The sequence below is a fragment of the Notothenia rossii genome (assembly GCF_949606895.1).
Source record: "Notothenia rossii genome assembly, contig: scaffold_565, whole genome shotgun sequence".
In the NCBI taxonomy this organism is placed as follows: Eukaryota; Metazoa; Chordata; class Actinopteri; order Perciformes; family Nototheniidae; genus Notothenia; species Notothenia rossii.
Window position 1 is genome coordinate 1852 of NW_027640280.1, and position 14661 is coordinate 16512.

The window sequence follows — 14661 nt, forward strand, 5'->3', positions numbered from 1 at the left end:
GAACATGATCATTAATCCAAAGCTCTTAAAAATAAATAGGGTCAATTTGTGCCTTCTTGTAGCTTTCCAAACCTTATATTATTATCCATAAAGACTTGTGCGGAGTTAGCATCACAACGGCTCCCTCGACAAAAAGCAATGGGATTTTTCCATTGGATTTTGTGGAAAACACACCTTCATGATACTCACACGTTTAGCTCAGCAGGGCCATCTCCACATAGTAACACCACGTAATGACATTTGAAGCGTACATGCAATTTCTGTGGGTAGAAAGCTAACGTTAGGCTATAAACGAACTAGATCACGTCACTACCGCTAAAGGTGGCTAATGTTCGGTGTGATGATGTTTGTTGTCTCATTTGGTCACTAGTTAGCAACCAATGTTTTTAAGACACATATAGAGAGGCGAAGTCGCGCCCATCTACTTCCGACCCGTGAGACCTTATTTCGGAAAAAGTATGTATTGAAGTCAATGGGGAGAGAAAACGTATCTTTCCATCCTGTTTGAATTGTGCCATGAATTACACATTTGATGTTTGTCAATCTTAAAAAATCATTTCCATGTCAAAAAAGTTACAGTTTGTCGTAAAACTGTTGAAATATAAGACTATGAAAAATACCCAACTAGAAAGACTACAGAGTCCCGGTCCCGCATGCTGGCTCTTACGAACCGACTAACTCCCCTTGTGTGTATGTACAGCTCTCAACATGCCCAGACCTGGAGTGATTTTCACCTCTTTTAATACTTTCCGCCTCATTCTGAAAGAAAGAAGTTAAATGTGCCAACGTTACGGCCGTCTTGGTGTGTGGTGCAAGACGGGAGATGTAGTTCATTGAGCGGTTTCACACAAGTGTTACTTCACAGTTTTACGACACATTTAAAACATTTGGAAATAAGGTCCCATGGAGCTCCCCCGGAAAGGGAGGGACTCCGCCTCTCTATAGGACACTGCATTTCTTCAAGCTGGTGCAAATTCATTGTTTAAAATGATGCTGCAGAAATGTAGAATATAACTTTATTTAGCTTCAATGAAGCGCTGCAACAACATGTTTATAGATTGAGATGATTTTTAACAAGATTGAAGCCAATTAAGGGGGGGAACTGAATGATGAGGGATTAAACACTTTGCAACCAACATCAAAAAACATGGGAGCCAGCAGCTGTCACTACAAGTGGAACCAGACATGTGTCCAGATGCATTTTTCAACATATAAAATAACCTATTCAGTGGACCGTTGTATCGTTTTCTTGGTGCATTGTCACTTTTTGTACTGCTGCTTGGATAAAGGACACAGTTGTGGAAAATGGAACTTGAAGTGTGTTCGAGTAAAATAAGCAATTTAACACTTATTTTATTCTCCATTACAGTCCTCCCACCCACAAAATCATAATCAACGGAAAGGAGTGCATCAACTTTGCATCGTTTAACTTCCTGGGTCTCCTGGACAATGAGCGGGTTAAGGTCAGTATTTTATATTTAAGCTTGTAGTTCAGTCCGACATGCTGCCAGGGATCATCAGTGTTCTCTCTCCTGATTACAGCAAAAAGCTCTGGCATCTCTGAAGAAGTACGGTGTGGGCACCTGTGGGCCAAGAGGCTTCTATGGGACATTTGGTGAGTGAGAAATGACTATATGCCTTTCATCTTGCATTACAATAGCACTAGCTGATCAGTAGACTGTCTCTGGATCCTGGTTACAGTAGAGCTGAGGTGGGATCAGCTGATTGTGAAGACAACACAACACAACACAAAGCATATTGCTGTTTAAGCTGAGCCATGTGTGGTGCGCAGCCACAGTTATACCAGACCCACTACAGAATGAGAAGTAAGATACATTATTAATATTATATTAAGTGGCTTTCTATATCAGCCAGTGGGGAGTGGATGTTATTAAATCCTCCGACAGGAAGTTATTAAATCCTCTGACGATAAGTTATAAGATCCTCAGACAGGAAGTCATTAGATCCTCAGACAGGAAGTCATTAGATCCTCAGACAGGAAGTCATTAGATCCTCAGACAGGAAGTCATTAGATCCTCCAACAAAAAGTTATAGATTCTCCAACAGGAAGTTATTAAATCCTCCAACAGGAAGTCATTAGATCCTCCAACAGGAAGTCATTAGATCCTCCAACAGGAAGTTATTAGATCCTCCAACAGGAAGTTATTAAATCCTCCAACAGGAAGTCATTAGATCCTCCAACAGGAAGTCATTAAATCCTCCAACAGGAAGTTATAGATTCTCCAACAGGAAGTTATTAAATCCTCCAACAGGAAGTCATTAGATCCTCCAACAGGAAGTCATTAGATCCTCAGACAGGAAGTCATTAGATCCTCAGACAGGAAGTCATTAGATCCTCAGACAGGAAGTCATTAGATCCTCCAACAGGAAGTTATTAAATCCTCTGACGATAAGTTATCAGATCCTCCAACAGGAAGTCATTAGATCCTCCAACAGGAAGTCATTAGATCCTCCAACAGGAAGTCATTAGATCCTCCAACAGGAAGTTATTAAATCCTCTGACGATAAGTTATCAGATCCTCCAACAGGAAGTCATTAGATCCTCCAACAGGAAGTTATTAGATTCTCCAACAGGAAGTCATTAGATCCTCCAACAGGAAGTTATAAAACCCTCTAACAGGAAGTCTCCATCGGTCCTGAATAAGCAGCGACCCTACCTGACCATGTTCGACGCTGCTTGTGTCCCACAAATAGCTCCGTGCAAACATTTACTAGTTAATAATTTCATATTTTCTTTTACTTGCGCAACATTACAAAAGTCTTCCTTATATCCTCATTGAGCTGTGCCTTGCAGAAAGCTCCGTGTTCTCCGCCTGAATATCTTGTGTCACAGTAAATGACTCACTGTAGGAGCCATGAAACGTGTTTAGTAATGCGTTTTGTTTTAATATAAGATAATTGTTTGATCACAATTGATTGGTTGGCTTGGGTCACATGGATATGGGCGGCACTCATTATAATCCTGTTCACCTGCGTGAGGTGTGTGTGTGGAAGAGAGGGTGACACAGGGTAGGGCTGCTCGATTATGGCAAAAATCATAATCTCGAGTATTTGGGTCAATAATTGATATCACGATTATTAAAAACGATTATCCATTTACTTTGAAAACATACATTTATTGGAGAATTTTTTTTTAACAGTTGATTACCCTGAACTTTAAGTATAATTCAACTGAAAAACCAATTAAAAAAAATGGAATTTGATAAAAAAAAAAAAATTAAAAAAAAAAACGTTTTATTTCGATTACGTTGTTTTCGTAATCGTTGCAAGCCATAATCGTAATTGCGATTAAAATATGATTAATTGAGCAGCCCTAACACAGGGCCGTTGTACTTTTTGCTGACCGCAAGTTTAATGATCGCTTTGATTATTATAACAATGTTTATGTCCAAGGATAATAAGTTGATCATCCCAGTTTTCATTAAACTGCATTATCTTTCCACAGAGTTTTGATCTCAGCATCTATAGCAAACAGGCCCGGCCTCAGCCTCTCAGCGACTTTGTTTGTTTCCTGCTGTCGCTATACTCACAGTGAACTCTTTCTTGTTTCTCCTCCCAGATGTTCACCTGGAGCTGGAGAGTCGTCTGGCCAACTTCATGAAAACCGAAGAAGCCATCATTTACTCCTATGGCTTTGCAACCATTGCCAGTGCCATCCCTGCCTACTCCAAGAGGGGCGACATCATCTTTGTGTAAGGCCTGTCTGTGCTAACATGCATGGAGCTACACAAAAACGGGATTCAGTGATCAGACTAGTATAGTATTTGTTTATTTGTCCCCGAGGGGAAAATGGGTTGCAGCACATCACAAAGGCATTTCAAAAAGCTAAGACAGTACGCCACTGACAACAACATAGACTCAGATTAAAACAAACAGACATAAGAAAACCAGATATCGGCAGACATGACAAGGGGCCTATAGGACTAAACACATGTCCCTACACCACCCTATACAAGCATGCTTTTCTTATTGGTTACTGGATGGGTGCTGTTGAGCATATATCATATACAGGGTTCTTACGGTCATTAAAAACCTGGAAAAGTCATGGAAATTCAAAAAGCTAATTCCAGGTCCTGGAAAAGTTTTGGAAAACAATATTTTTCCCAAAGTTTTGGAAAAGTCATGGAAATGTAACTAAAGTTGCATCAAATATAATTTATATTTTATCTAATCGCCGAAATAGATAATATTAAAATAATAATAATAAATACTGTATCGTAGTAATGAAACGTAAAATGGCCTTTAACTGACGAGGTGTTTTGCTGGTGAGAGATTTGAGTTGCTGTAGCGTGTAGAAGCTAGTAAGCCGATTTGTTTTAGATAGGCACGACATGTTTCATATGCAAACCTTATTTTCCTGTTCCATGTTAAAATAAACCATTTTCAGTGATACGCTGAGAGAGTAATCTTTTTGGTCATGGAAATTAGGTAAAGGTCCTGGAGAAGTCATTGGTGAAAAAGTGTATGAAGCCTGCATATAAAAAAAACGACTTGAAACAACACTAACAGTTGTATGGTTCTATGAAACCGTGGCGTGTTGGATTTGTATTTTTTATTCTGTGTTGTCTCCGTGGTTGTGTGTTCAGGGATGAAGCCGCCTGCTTCGCCATCCAGAAGGGTCTGCAGGCGTCCCGCAGCTTCATCAAATACTTCAAACACAACGACATGGAGGATCTGGAGCGGATGCTGAGGGAGCAGGAGCTGGAGGACCATAAGGTGGTTCAGTTTGAGACGATGATTATTGGGCGGGACTCGGGAGTCACGATATAGTGCTTTTATGCTTGAAAATGTAGCGGAGAGTGTTTGTTATGAAGTCATATAAATTGTGTTTCTTATCAAAGTCTCACACACTTACTAACTTTGTTTGTGTTGCAGAATCCTCGTAAAGCTCGAGTGACCCGGAAGTTCATTGTGGTGGAGGGTCTGTACATCAACACTGCAGACATCTGTCCCCTTCCTCAGCTGGTACATAGAAAACACATGGAGCTTTAAGCATGCTCAATGTACTTCACAGTAACCCGTATCTCTATGATTGTTAAACTGGTCACGTGCTATCATAGAAAGTGTGTTTTTATATGGCGTGATCTCTTCAAATGTATTATTGATTGTGTTTTTTAAACCTCAAGGTGAAGATGAAGTACAGGTACAAGGTGCGGATCTTTCTGGAGGAGAGCATGTCGTTTGGTGTGTTGGGGGAGCACGGCCGAGGAGTCACTGAACACTTTGGAGTCAATGTGAGTACGCTCCACTTGCACTGAATTACATTTTAACACTGTTTTGTTCGTGGGGGGCAAAAACTATAGTCCTATCATTTGGTCATTAGCTGCACTCAAACACATTCAATTATGAAAAGCTTTTTCATTTAGCAAACTTAATATTAATGATTACATACAAGGACCAAAAAAAAGTTAGTTGAAGCATGACAGGCAGAAAGCAAAGCTTAAAGGGGACCTATCATGTAAAATACACTTTTTGATGTCTTTTATATAAAGATGTGTCCCCGGTGTGTCGGGGAACTCACGCAGCGTCAGAAAATAAAACCCTCTCTTTTTTCCTCCGTACCCAAATCTCTAAAAACGGGGGAACAACGGAGCTGATCCAGATTTGCGTCCGATATGCCGTAATATCTGAAATGTGGACCCACGGCCCTATCAGAAACGTTGCTATCAGAAACAATGCCCGACTGTTTTGGACGTAATATGGTCGGTGTTTACATTAGCATCGCTAACACTCAGAGCTAACCTGTACTGGAGAGCATGTGTGTGAAGAAGCAGGAAGTAAAAAGGAACTCACCTTGTGGTATAACTGGCAAGAGAGAAAGCCTTTGAGCTCCATACTGTTTCAGAAATAATCCTTGATAATCCATGATATGGAGTTTCATCACGGCAGTATTTAGTTTAGACAGTAGCTGCCGGGTCCCGCATGAGCTCAGACCCCTCCTTTATACCCCAAATCATCACTTTTGAAACAGGAAGTGAAATAGAGGGATATGAGGCATGGCTAGAATGGGTGATCTGTTTGGTATTTTGAGCAAAACACTTCATAGACATGTTTTTTATATATTTTTATATATCTGAGAGACCTATGCTATTGCCTAAAAATAGCATGATAGGTGACCTTTAAAGAACTCCACTCCAATTAGTTGTCAAATTACAGTGGTTTTGGTCACTTCAAATCTTGGTGAAACAACAACAAACTTCATGATAAATACTTTTCAAAACGTATATAAAAAAATATTATTTTAAGTCTCAAAGAAAGAACTACATAAGCTGAAATAATAATAATAATAATAATAATAATAATAATAATAATATATCAGGAACAGAAACATCATATATAGATTACAACACAGTTTTAACCATAGTCGAAAAACAAAAAACCTAAATTCAGGTTTCTATTCTAAAATAAATACACGGAACAAATAAAATTCAACATAAGAATCGGTACGTTTGTGTAATCTGTAAAACATTCTTTCACTTTGTGGAGTTCAGTGTCACAATTTATCGTTAGAATTGATTATTGAAGACGTAGATTTCATTAAAGAAACTTCACTTTTAGAGTCTCAGGGTGTTTCTCAATGTCGAAGACATTCCTTGGTAGGACATGTCTTCGCGGTCAGGTCCTTCAGAAGCGAAGCAGGAATCCTTCCTAGCCTCGGAAAACGAAGAATGGTGGAACAGGCTAACAGGTGTGCAATTTCCGCTAAAGATTTTGGAAATTGGTCCGTGCGCAAAGCATTGTGGGGATTTTAAGACCGCGGAGGATACACATGTGCAGCCTCGAAATTTCCCGCAACGAAGGACGCCGGCCTCGGTAGAATTCCAAGGATCCTGGACATTGGAACAGTCCTTCGGCGGGACTCGATGACGTAGCATCCTTGAAATAGTGGCTCTGGAGCATCCTTCCTCGACATTGAGAAACACCCCCTCTCTCTCAAAGCCCTCTGAGTATATTGGTGTGTATGTGCCTCTTGTGTGTATTGATAACCCTTTCTGTAATGGCAGATTGATGACATTGACCTGATCAGCGCCAACATGGAGAACGCTCTGGCTTCTATCGGAGGTTTCTGCTGCGGACGCTCCTTTGTCATCGACCACCAGGTACATTCAACAAGATCTTATTAGAGGTCACCTATTATGCAAAATCCACTTTTTCATGTCTTTTATACATAAATATTTGTCCCCTCTGTGTTAAGAGAAGGTTAAACATACCTGGCAATACATTCAGATCTTATTTCTGATGTATCATATTTATTTATTAGTTGATTTAGCTGATAATCTGAATATGAAGAGTAACTTGGCTATTAATATGTAGTGGAGTAGAAGTGTATATATATATATGTGTAACAAAAGATGGAAAAACCGAATCACAAGTATCTCAAAGTCATACCTTAGTACAGTACTTGAGTAAATGTACTTTATTAGATTCCCCCACTGTTCTAAACTTTAACAAAGTGAAATGTAGTACAGCCAGTTATTTTTCAGTTTTTCTACTTTTAATTTATGTTAAAGGTGGGGTAGGTAAGTTTGAGAAACCGGCTCGAGATACACTTTTTGTTATATTCCATGGAATGCTCTTAAGATATTCATTGCTATCGGGATGTTAAATGCTTTGACAAAAATCCATAAATAAATATCATCTGTGGAAGCCGTAGCGCTGTAAAAAGCACGACCAATCATCTGAGCCGGCCCGGCTAAAGTAACTGGATGGCCTACCTGCCTGTCAGCCTTCCATCTGTGCACAAACTTATCTCGTGCCCTCATTGGTCATGTGCGCGTTCGTGTGTGTTGGAGGAGGGGCTCTGTGAGGAAGGGGCAGATTTTCTCCGGTTGTGTATTTTCAAATTCCAGCGCACTCGAGCTGGTTTCTCCAAAGTTACCTACCCCACCTTTAATGAGTCGGTTTTTACTTCATCATTAAAGCATTGGCTTGATGTGTGTCTGGATCCTGGTCCTAATGATACCTGAGATGCAGTATAAAGTAATCTGATCGTCTCTCGTGTCCCACAGCGTCTCTCGGGTCAGGGCTACTGTTTCTCCGCCTCGCTGCCCCCCATGCTGGCTGCTGCCGCCATCGAGGCCCTGAACATCATGGAGGAGGACCCAGGTACGCTCTCCACATCTCCATCTCCAAGGAGAGCTCTTTAGATTGAATAAGAAGCAGGCATGTATTCCGGTTTCTCATCTATGCGTCTCCATCTATTTTTCAGATATCTTCACTGTCCTGAGGGAAAAGTGCAAACACGTTTACAAGGCTCTACAGGGGTGAGTTCCCCCGCATCGATGAGGAGAAAATCCATCTGTTGATGAAGTGTCTCTGTGTTCATTTGGAGCGAAGAAATGTCATCAACAGAATGAAGTCTCCACTAGCACCAAGATGAATAATGTGATCATGTGTTGTGCTAAGCAGTGCTTCTGCCTATTACTCACATGATCCTCACAGGACTTTGGAGATATAGTCTCCTAAGACCACACTTTACTCTGGTGCCTTATCCTGGGTCAGAAGTGATTCTGCTGTTCATGAAGCAGAGACAGTCAACATACATAGTTGAAGGTTTGGTAAATGCCCAGTTAAATCACATGACTTAAAATCTACATCAGGGGTCTTAAAAAGTATGACAAGTTGATAAATCAATTTAGAGAAAGTGAATTCTATCAAAAAGTATTAAACGGTATTTTCCAAGATATTACATTTTGTAGCTTGTTTTCAATAAGTATATACATTGTCCAAAGAGGTTGTGTTCTACAGTCTGTCTGAATGTAATCATTGCGTAGGTGTGTAGTGTGATTCTGTGTAGTTTATTTATGGCATCCCGTTGGATTTGACGGCATGTGAACAGGACATCTCACGCTCACTGCTTGATGGCACGCGGAGGTCCGTTTACGCCGGTTGTTAAACAACATCGTTATGGAGAAATGCAAGTCTGCGTCCAAATGGTTGGAAGATAAGGAGGAAGGACAATCAATACTGTGTATAGTCAATGTGAGGTGAAGTGTGTCGCCAAGGTAACCGGTTAGAACTCCAAGTGGAGATGAGGTCTTAAAATGTATGGAAAGGGTCTTAAAAGGTATTACATCTGACTTCAGGATTCATGCAGAGTGAGAGAGGACTCTTGTTGAAGCTGCATCACCATAACATAGAGCAGGTTATAGCCTTTTGAAAATCACTGATGGCAGGAGACACTAGAAATAAACAATCCAAAATATTTCTGAAATGGAAATAAAATAGCATTAAAAAGTAAACAAATATACATGTGAAAATACAAATGTACACTCACAATAAATGGATTCTTCAATATTAAATTGAATATAATTGTCAAATGTACAGTGGGAGTTTAAGTCCAGTCCACATCACATCTCCACCACCAGAGGGAGGTAGTGGGACAAGGACACAGATCACATTGATATATGTCATGTGGTGATTTTTGTTTCCTGCTGTGTGACAGAACTCCAGGTCTGAAGATCGTTGGAGTCCCGTGTGCTCCGGCTCTCCACCTGCAGCTAGAGAGGAGTTCAGGCTCCAGAGAGTCTGACATGCGGCTGCTGCGCTCCATCGTAGAATACGTAAGTCCTCTTTGTTCCAGCTGATCATCAATGATAGCATCTTTACAGGTCACCTATTACGCAAAACTCACTTCTTCATGTCTCTTCTACATCAACATGTGTCCCCTCTTCTTCATGTCTCTTCCACATCAACATGTGTCCCCTCTTCGTCATGTCTTTTCTACATCAACATGTGTCCCCTCTTCTACATCAACATGTGTCCCTCTTCTTCATGTCTCTTCCACATCAACATGTGTCCCCTCTTCTTCATGTCTCTTCCACATCAACATGTGTCCCCTCTTCGTCATGTCTTTTCTACATCAACATGTGTCCCCTCTTCTACATCAACATGTGTCCCCTGTTCTTCATGTCTCTTCTACATAAACATGTGTCCCCTCTTGTTCATGTCTCTTCTACATCAACATGTGTCCCCTCTTCTTCATGTCTCTTCTACATAAACATGTGTCCCCTCTTGTTCATGTCTCTTCTACTTCAACATGTGTCCCCTCTTCTTCATGTCTCTTCTACATAAACATGTGTCCCCTCTTGTTCATGTCTCTTCTACATCAACATGTGTCCCCTCTTCTTCATGTCTCTTCTACATAAACATGTGTCCCCTCTTGTTCATGTCTCTTCTACTTCAACATGTGTCCCCTCTTCTTCATGTCTCTTCTACATCAACATGTGTCCCCTCTTCTTCATGTCTCTTCTACATCAACATGTGTCCCCTCTGTGGAAAGAGACTCTGAAAGTTTCAGGAACAAAGATTCTCTCTCTTTTTGATCCATTTCTATAAAAACCTGTCTGAAAATGAGCTGATCATATTTTGGTCACTTTATGATGTCATAACGATGTTTTGTCTTGTGTAACCATTAGCCAATCAGCAACCAAGGTAGCCCCCCCCCCCCCCCCACCTTATCACCTGAATCTCCTCCTAGAGCACCATTGTGTTCTTTTTAACCAAATATCTCTCAGAGGGGCGTGGGGAGGGGCTCCTTATTTTCATCTAAAGTAACAGACGTCAATGTCGAGGACGCTTCCTTGGTAGGACAAGTCCCTCCGAGTCAGTTGCTTCAGAAGCGAGGCAAGAATCCTTGGAACAGGCTAACAGGTGTGCAGGTTTGCGTCATATGAGAGGCCCCGCCTTAAATGGAGCGCGATTTCAGCCAAATATTTGGAACTTGGTCCGTGCGCAAAGCATTGTGGGGATTTTAAGACCTACACATGTGCAGCCTCAAAATTTCCCGCAACGAAGGACGCCGGCCTCGGTAGAATTCCAAGCATCCTGGACATTGGAATAGTCCTTCGGCGGGACTCGATGATGTAGCATCCTTGAAATAGTGGCTCTGAAGCATCCTTCCTCGACATTGAGAAACACCCAGAGAATCAGCACTTTTGAAACAGGGCTGAAACAGAGGGGATTATGGGTAATGCAGCAATGATCTGTTTGGTGTTTGGAGCCAAACACTTCAGAGACATGTTCTGTATATATCTGAGACCTGTAATATATTGATGAAAAACAGTATAATAGGCGACCTTTAAAACTAAGCAACACATTGTTATTTATTTCCATGTTTTCAGTGTATGGACAGAGGCGTGGCTCTGACTCTCGCTCGTTACCTGGAAAAAGAAGAGCGTTTCCTCCCCTCGCCCAGGTAAGAACTCTACCTCTCACTGCAGGTGTTTTTTTTTGTTTTTAAACCAATCATCTCTCAGAGAGGCGTGGCCAGCAGCAGCTAATTAGCATTTAAAGCTACAGACACAGAATCAGCACTTTTTTGAAACAGGGCTGAAACAGAGGGGATTATGGGTAATGCTGCAATGATCTGTTTGGTGTTTAGAGCAAATCAGAGACATGCTCTCTATATATCTGAGACCTGCAATATATTGATGAAAACAGTATAATAGGGGACCTTTAAAGAAATGTTGTACAGTATCCTCTAAATCAGAGGTGTCCAAACTACGGCCCGGGGGTCAAATGTGGCCCGCAGACCATTTTGAATCGGCCCTCATCAAATTCAAAAAGTATAATGGAGTATGGCCCACAAAATGAAATATTGTACCTCTTAAATACAAATGAAACTTGTGCTTGTCTTATATTGTACTTCTTAAATATGAATGTAAACATATATTACACTGTAGTATTCATGTGTTAATGAGACCACTTTTTTCAAATAAATCCAGTCAATTGAAGTTGGAAACATTTGAATGAGTGAAAATCCTTAATATGTCCTAATGACGTCAGCACTGACCCTGACTGTGTGTCCTCAGCCTCAGGGTGGTGGTCACCATCGAACACACGGAGGAGGACATCCAGAAGGCCGTGTCCTGCGTCCAGGAGGCAGCGTCCTCCCTCCTCAAGTGACCTGTGGTGGTGTCCCTGCTGAAGCCGCACACCTGAGTGCCGTGTGCAAAACTGAGCAGCTGTGATCCACTGACAGCAGACACACACCCCCGTCAGGAGGACCTAAACTGATGAGCACACACTTTATAACTCGCCTTGCTTTTCTCTGTCTCTTAATGTGCCTCTCTCTGTTCTCACGTGTCTTTATCATACTACATACAAGCAGGAAGTGATGCAGCTGGCTTCCTGTTTTAAATAACAATGGCCTCCAGTCACTAATAAATAAAAACAGCTGCATCAGACTTCATCTCCACAGAACGAATGACTTGATGCTTGCTGCTGACTGAACAGGAGACATTATGCTCTGAGTTTTATTTAATATGTCTGCAATGACTGTACCTGAGGGCTGTGAGTGTTATGGTTGGTTTACCATGAATTGAGAGTTTTACACCTGTATTCTTTGTTTTTACTTTTATTTTGGTAAATGTCACTGCATTTACACCATTTGACTTTTAATAAATGTACATATATATGATTTAAATTGAATTATGGTGTGATTTTGTGGAATGACTATTCATTTAAGTCAAGTTTTAACTACTCAAACTATGAAATGGCTGTACACAAAGTATGAATGAAATTAAATACACCAAGTAAAACATCCTCAAACTTTTACTTAAATACAGTTCTTCGTCACAGTGGTGCTAAGAATTATAGCTATAGTTGTTAGAGCCAGTATTTTGTTTTTCATAAGAAAGGCCATCTAATTGTGACGTCTGTAGTCAACCAGAGTATAAAAGACTACAATTCCCACGCCTCCTCTAAAGTGGCAGTGATGGGCAACCTGCTAGAAAGACCCCGTCGAGGCCGTTTTTAACGTTCAATTACCCTTTAAGTTATCAAGTTATACAAGCCTTAACAAAGAAAGAAAGCAAGAAAGAATACCTAAGTTGTTATTTTATTTGAGTTTTGCCTTTTTTGTTTTGACTATTGTAAAGGCCTCTTTTTTTTGTTGCATGTGTAAACGTTTGTTATTTTATTTTGAGCAAACAAATCGCATAACTTCATCCAAACCACCGGAGGTCAAGCAACTCTTCAACTGTAAGTAATATTAAGGAAAGAAAACGGGTTAAAAATGTCTGTTTAAGGCGTCTTGGCTTGATAAATGAACAAGGAAGGAAGCCACGACAATATTGCTTATGATAAATGAATCTTGGAGGCTCAGTGATCTGGCTGTGTCCCTCCGCTCTGGCTCTAGATGGGGCCCTCTCCACAAACCTCCCCGCGCGCCACCGTGCCAATACGCGCGCGCCTCTCCAAAGCGAGCACACGGTTCCAACAGCGGAGCCGCAGCTCTGTGTTCGCTCTGCGGGCTGAAACACGGGCAGAAACACGGGATGACCGCGGTCTGCTGCTCCTCCTGAACCCCCATCTCTCTCGGTGCTTCATGCCTCACTCCTCCGGGCCCGGCTGCTGACTTGGGAAAAGCAGAAGTAGAAGTGGAAGAAGAAGCCAGATCCCCAAACTGGATGCAATTATCTCCACACTTGTTTTTGATCTGTTGCTGCGCTGCAGTGAGTGAAACCTGGCGCTATGACCCCCTCCATGAAGAGTTTGCTCTGGATGATGTTTCTGTTTCCAACTCTCAGATGTGACGGTAAGTGTCTCTCATAAAGTTCCTTAAGAAGAAAAATGCTCTGAAAGCTGAAACATGCCGCAGCTCCACATGTGCATCACCTTCCTTTGGTTTCAGCTGTGAAACTGGAAAAGTGCTTTTGAAGTTCCTGGGTTTCATTATGCGGGGAGATGGTGTTTCACAAAGTATGTTCCCTTCACTCTTTCGTGATGTAGTCAAAGTCAAAAAGTTCACAGCGTTGTATTTAGATGTTTTGTCTTGTTTGGAGCTGAACATTTCACAACCCCTTTTGCAGAAAACTTGCTTTTCACGAAGACACGACACCCCCCCCCCCCCCCCCCCCCCATCTGCGTAAAGTTTGGTCAGTCACACTAACATAAAAGCAGCCTCCTTAATTCTTATAGTTTATGATAATTTTTTTAACCATGAGCTCTGTGGTTAATTGTTTTCCTGTAAAAGCATGTTTGCACATTTGACCACAGATGTTGCAGATGTTTAGTTTGCATGGCGAAGAGGCTGGGTGGATGTGTGTGTGTGTGGGGGGGGGGGGGTGTCTCTCCCCCCTGAAAGTTTATGTGATCACTTAAAGTCTCTTTGTCCTCTTTCAGCTTGTTGACATGAGTTCCTTGCTCCCTGCTCTCCACAGTAAAGGAGCTGCGTCAGCCTCAAAGGGCCACAGTGTCGTTGTCATGTTAATTGAAGGCAGAGCTCGAGGTGATCTCTTGTCTTTGTCACTCATGTTAATTCATTTTCTCCCCCAGCGGGGGGTGAGGGCAGGGGAGATTTCCTGTTGCAGCTCTGGCTTTGAGGGCTTACCATTTGGTTTCCAGTGAAAGAGCATGGAGGTGGGGCAGGGGCTACATGATTAGCACCCCCCCCCCCCCCCACACCTACTTTTTTTTCGCCATTATATTCATTGAGAGCTGAGGGAAGTACTCAGATCTTGTACTTGAGTAAAAGTAGAAGTACTCAGATCTTGTACTTGAGTAAAAGTAGAAGTACCAGAGTGTAGGAATACTCTGTTACAGTAAATGACCTACATTCAAAAATATTACTCAAATTAAAAGTAGAAAAGTATTACCATCAAAATATAGTGAAGTAGCGACAGTAAAAGTAGTCAT

At 41.5% G+C, this 14661-nt stretch overlaps 1 protein-coding gene across 1 annotated transcript; it reads left to right on the forward strand.

Annotated features, from left to right (window-relative positions):
* The first annotated feature begins 1378 nt into the window (after nucleotides 1–1378).
* Nucleotides 1379–12453, forward strand: sptlc1 (serine palmitoyltransferase, long chain base subunit 1). Its single transcript, XM_079694994.1, has 12 exons — nucleotides 1379–1463; nucleotides 1543–1615; nucleotides 3581–3713; nucleotides 4608–4737; nucleotides 4897–4986; nucleotides 5148–5255; nucleotides 7026–7121; nucleotides 8031–8127; nucleotides 8231–8285; nucleotides 9467–9584; nucleotides 11145–11218; nucleotides 11835–12453. The coding sequence occupies exons 3-12, from the start codon at nucleotides 3619–3621 to the stop codon at nucleotides 11926–11928; spliced, it is 957 nt and encodes a 318-aa protein (XP_079551120.1). The 5' UTR covers nucleotides 1379–1463; nucleotides 1543–1615; nucleotides 3581–3618; the 3' UTR covers nucleotides 11929–12453.
* Nucleotides 12454–14661: the final 2208 nt, after the last annotated feature.

Coding starts and splice junctions, on each gene's coding strand:
- sptlc1 (XM_079694994.1), top strand. CDS start 3,619: ATGAAAACCGAAGAAGCCATCATTTACTCCTATGGCTTTGCAACCATT. Junction 4,738..4,896: donor AGGAGCTGGAGGACCATAAG/GTGGTTCAGTTT, acceptor TTTGTGTTGCAG/AATCCTCGTAAAGCTCGAGT. Junction 11,219..11,834: donor CGTTTCCTCCCCTCGCCCAG/GTAAGAACTCTA, acceptor GTGTGTCCTCAG/CCTCAGGGTGGTGGTCACCA.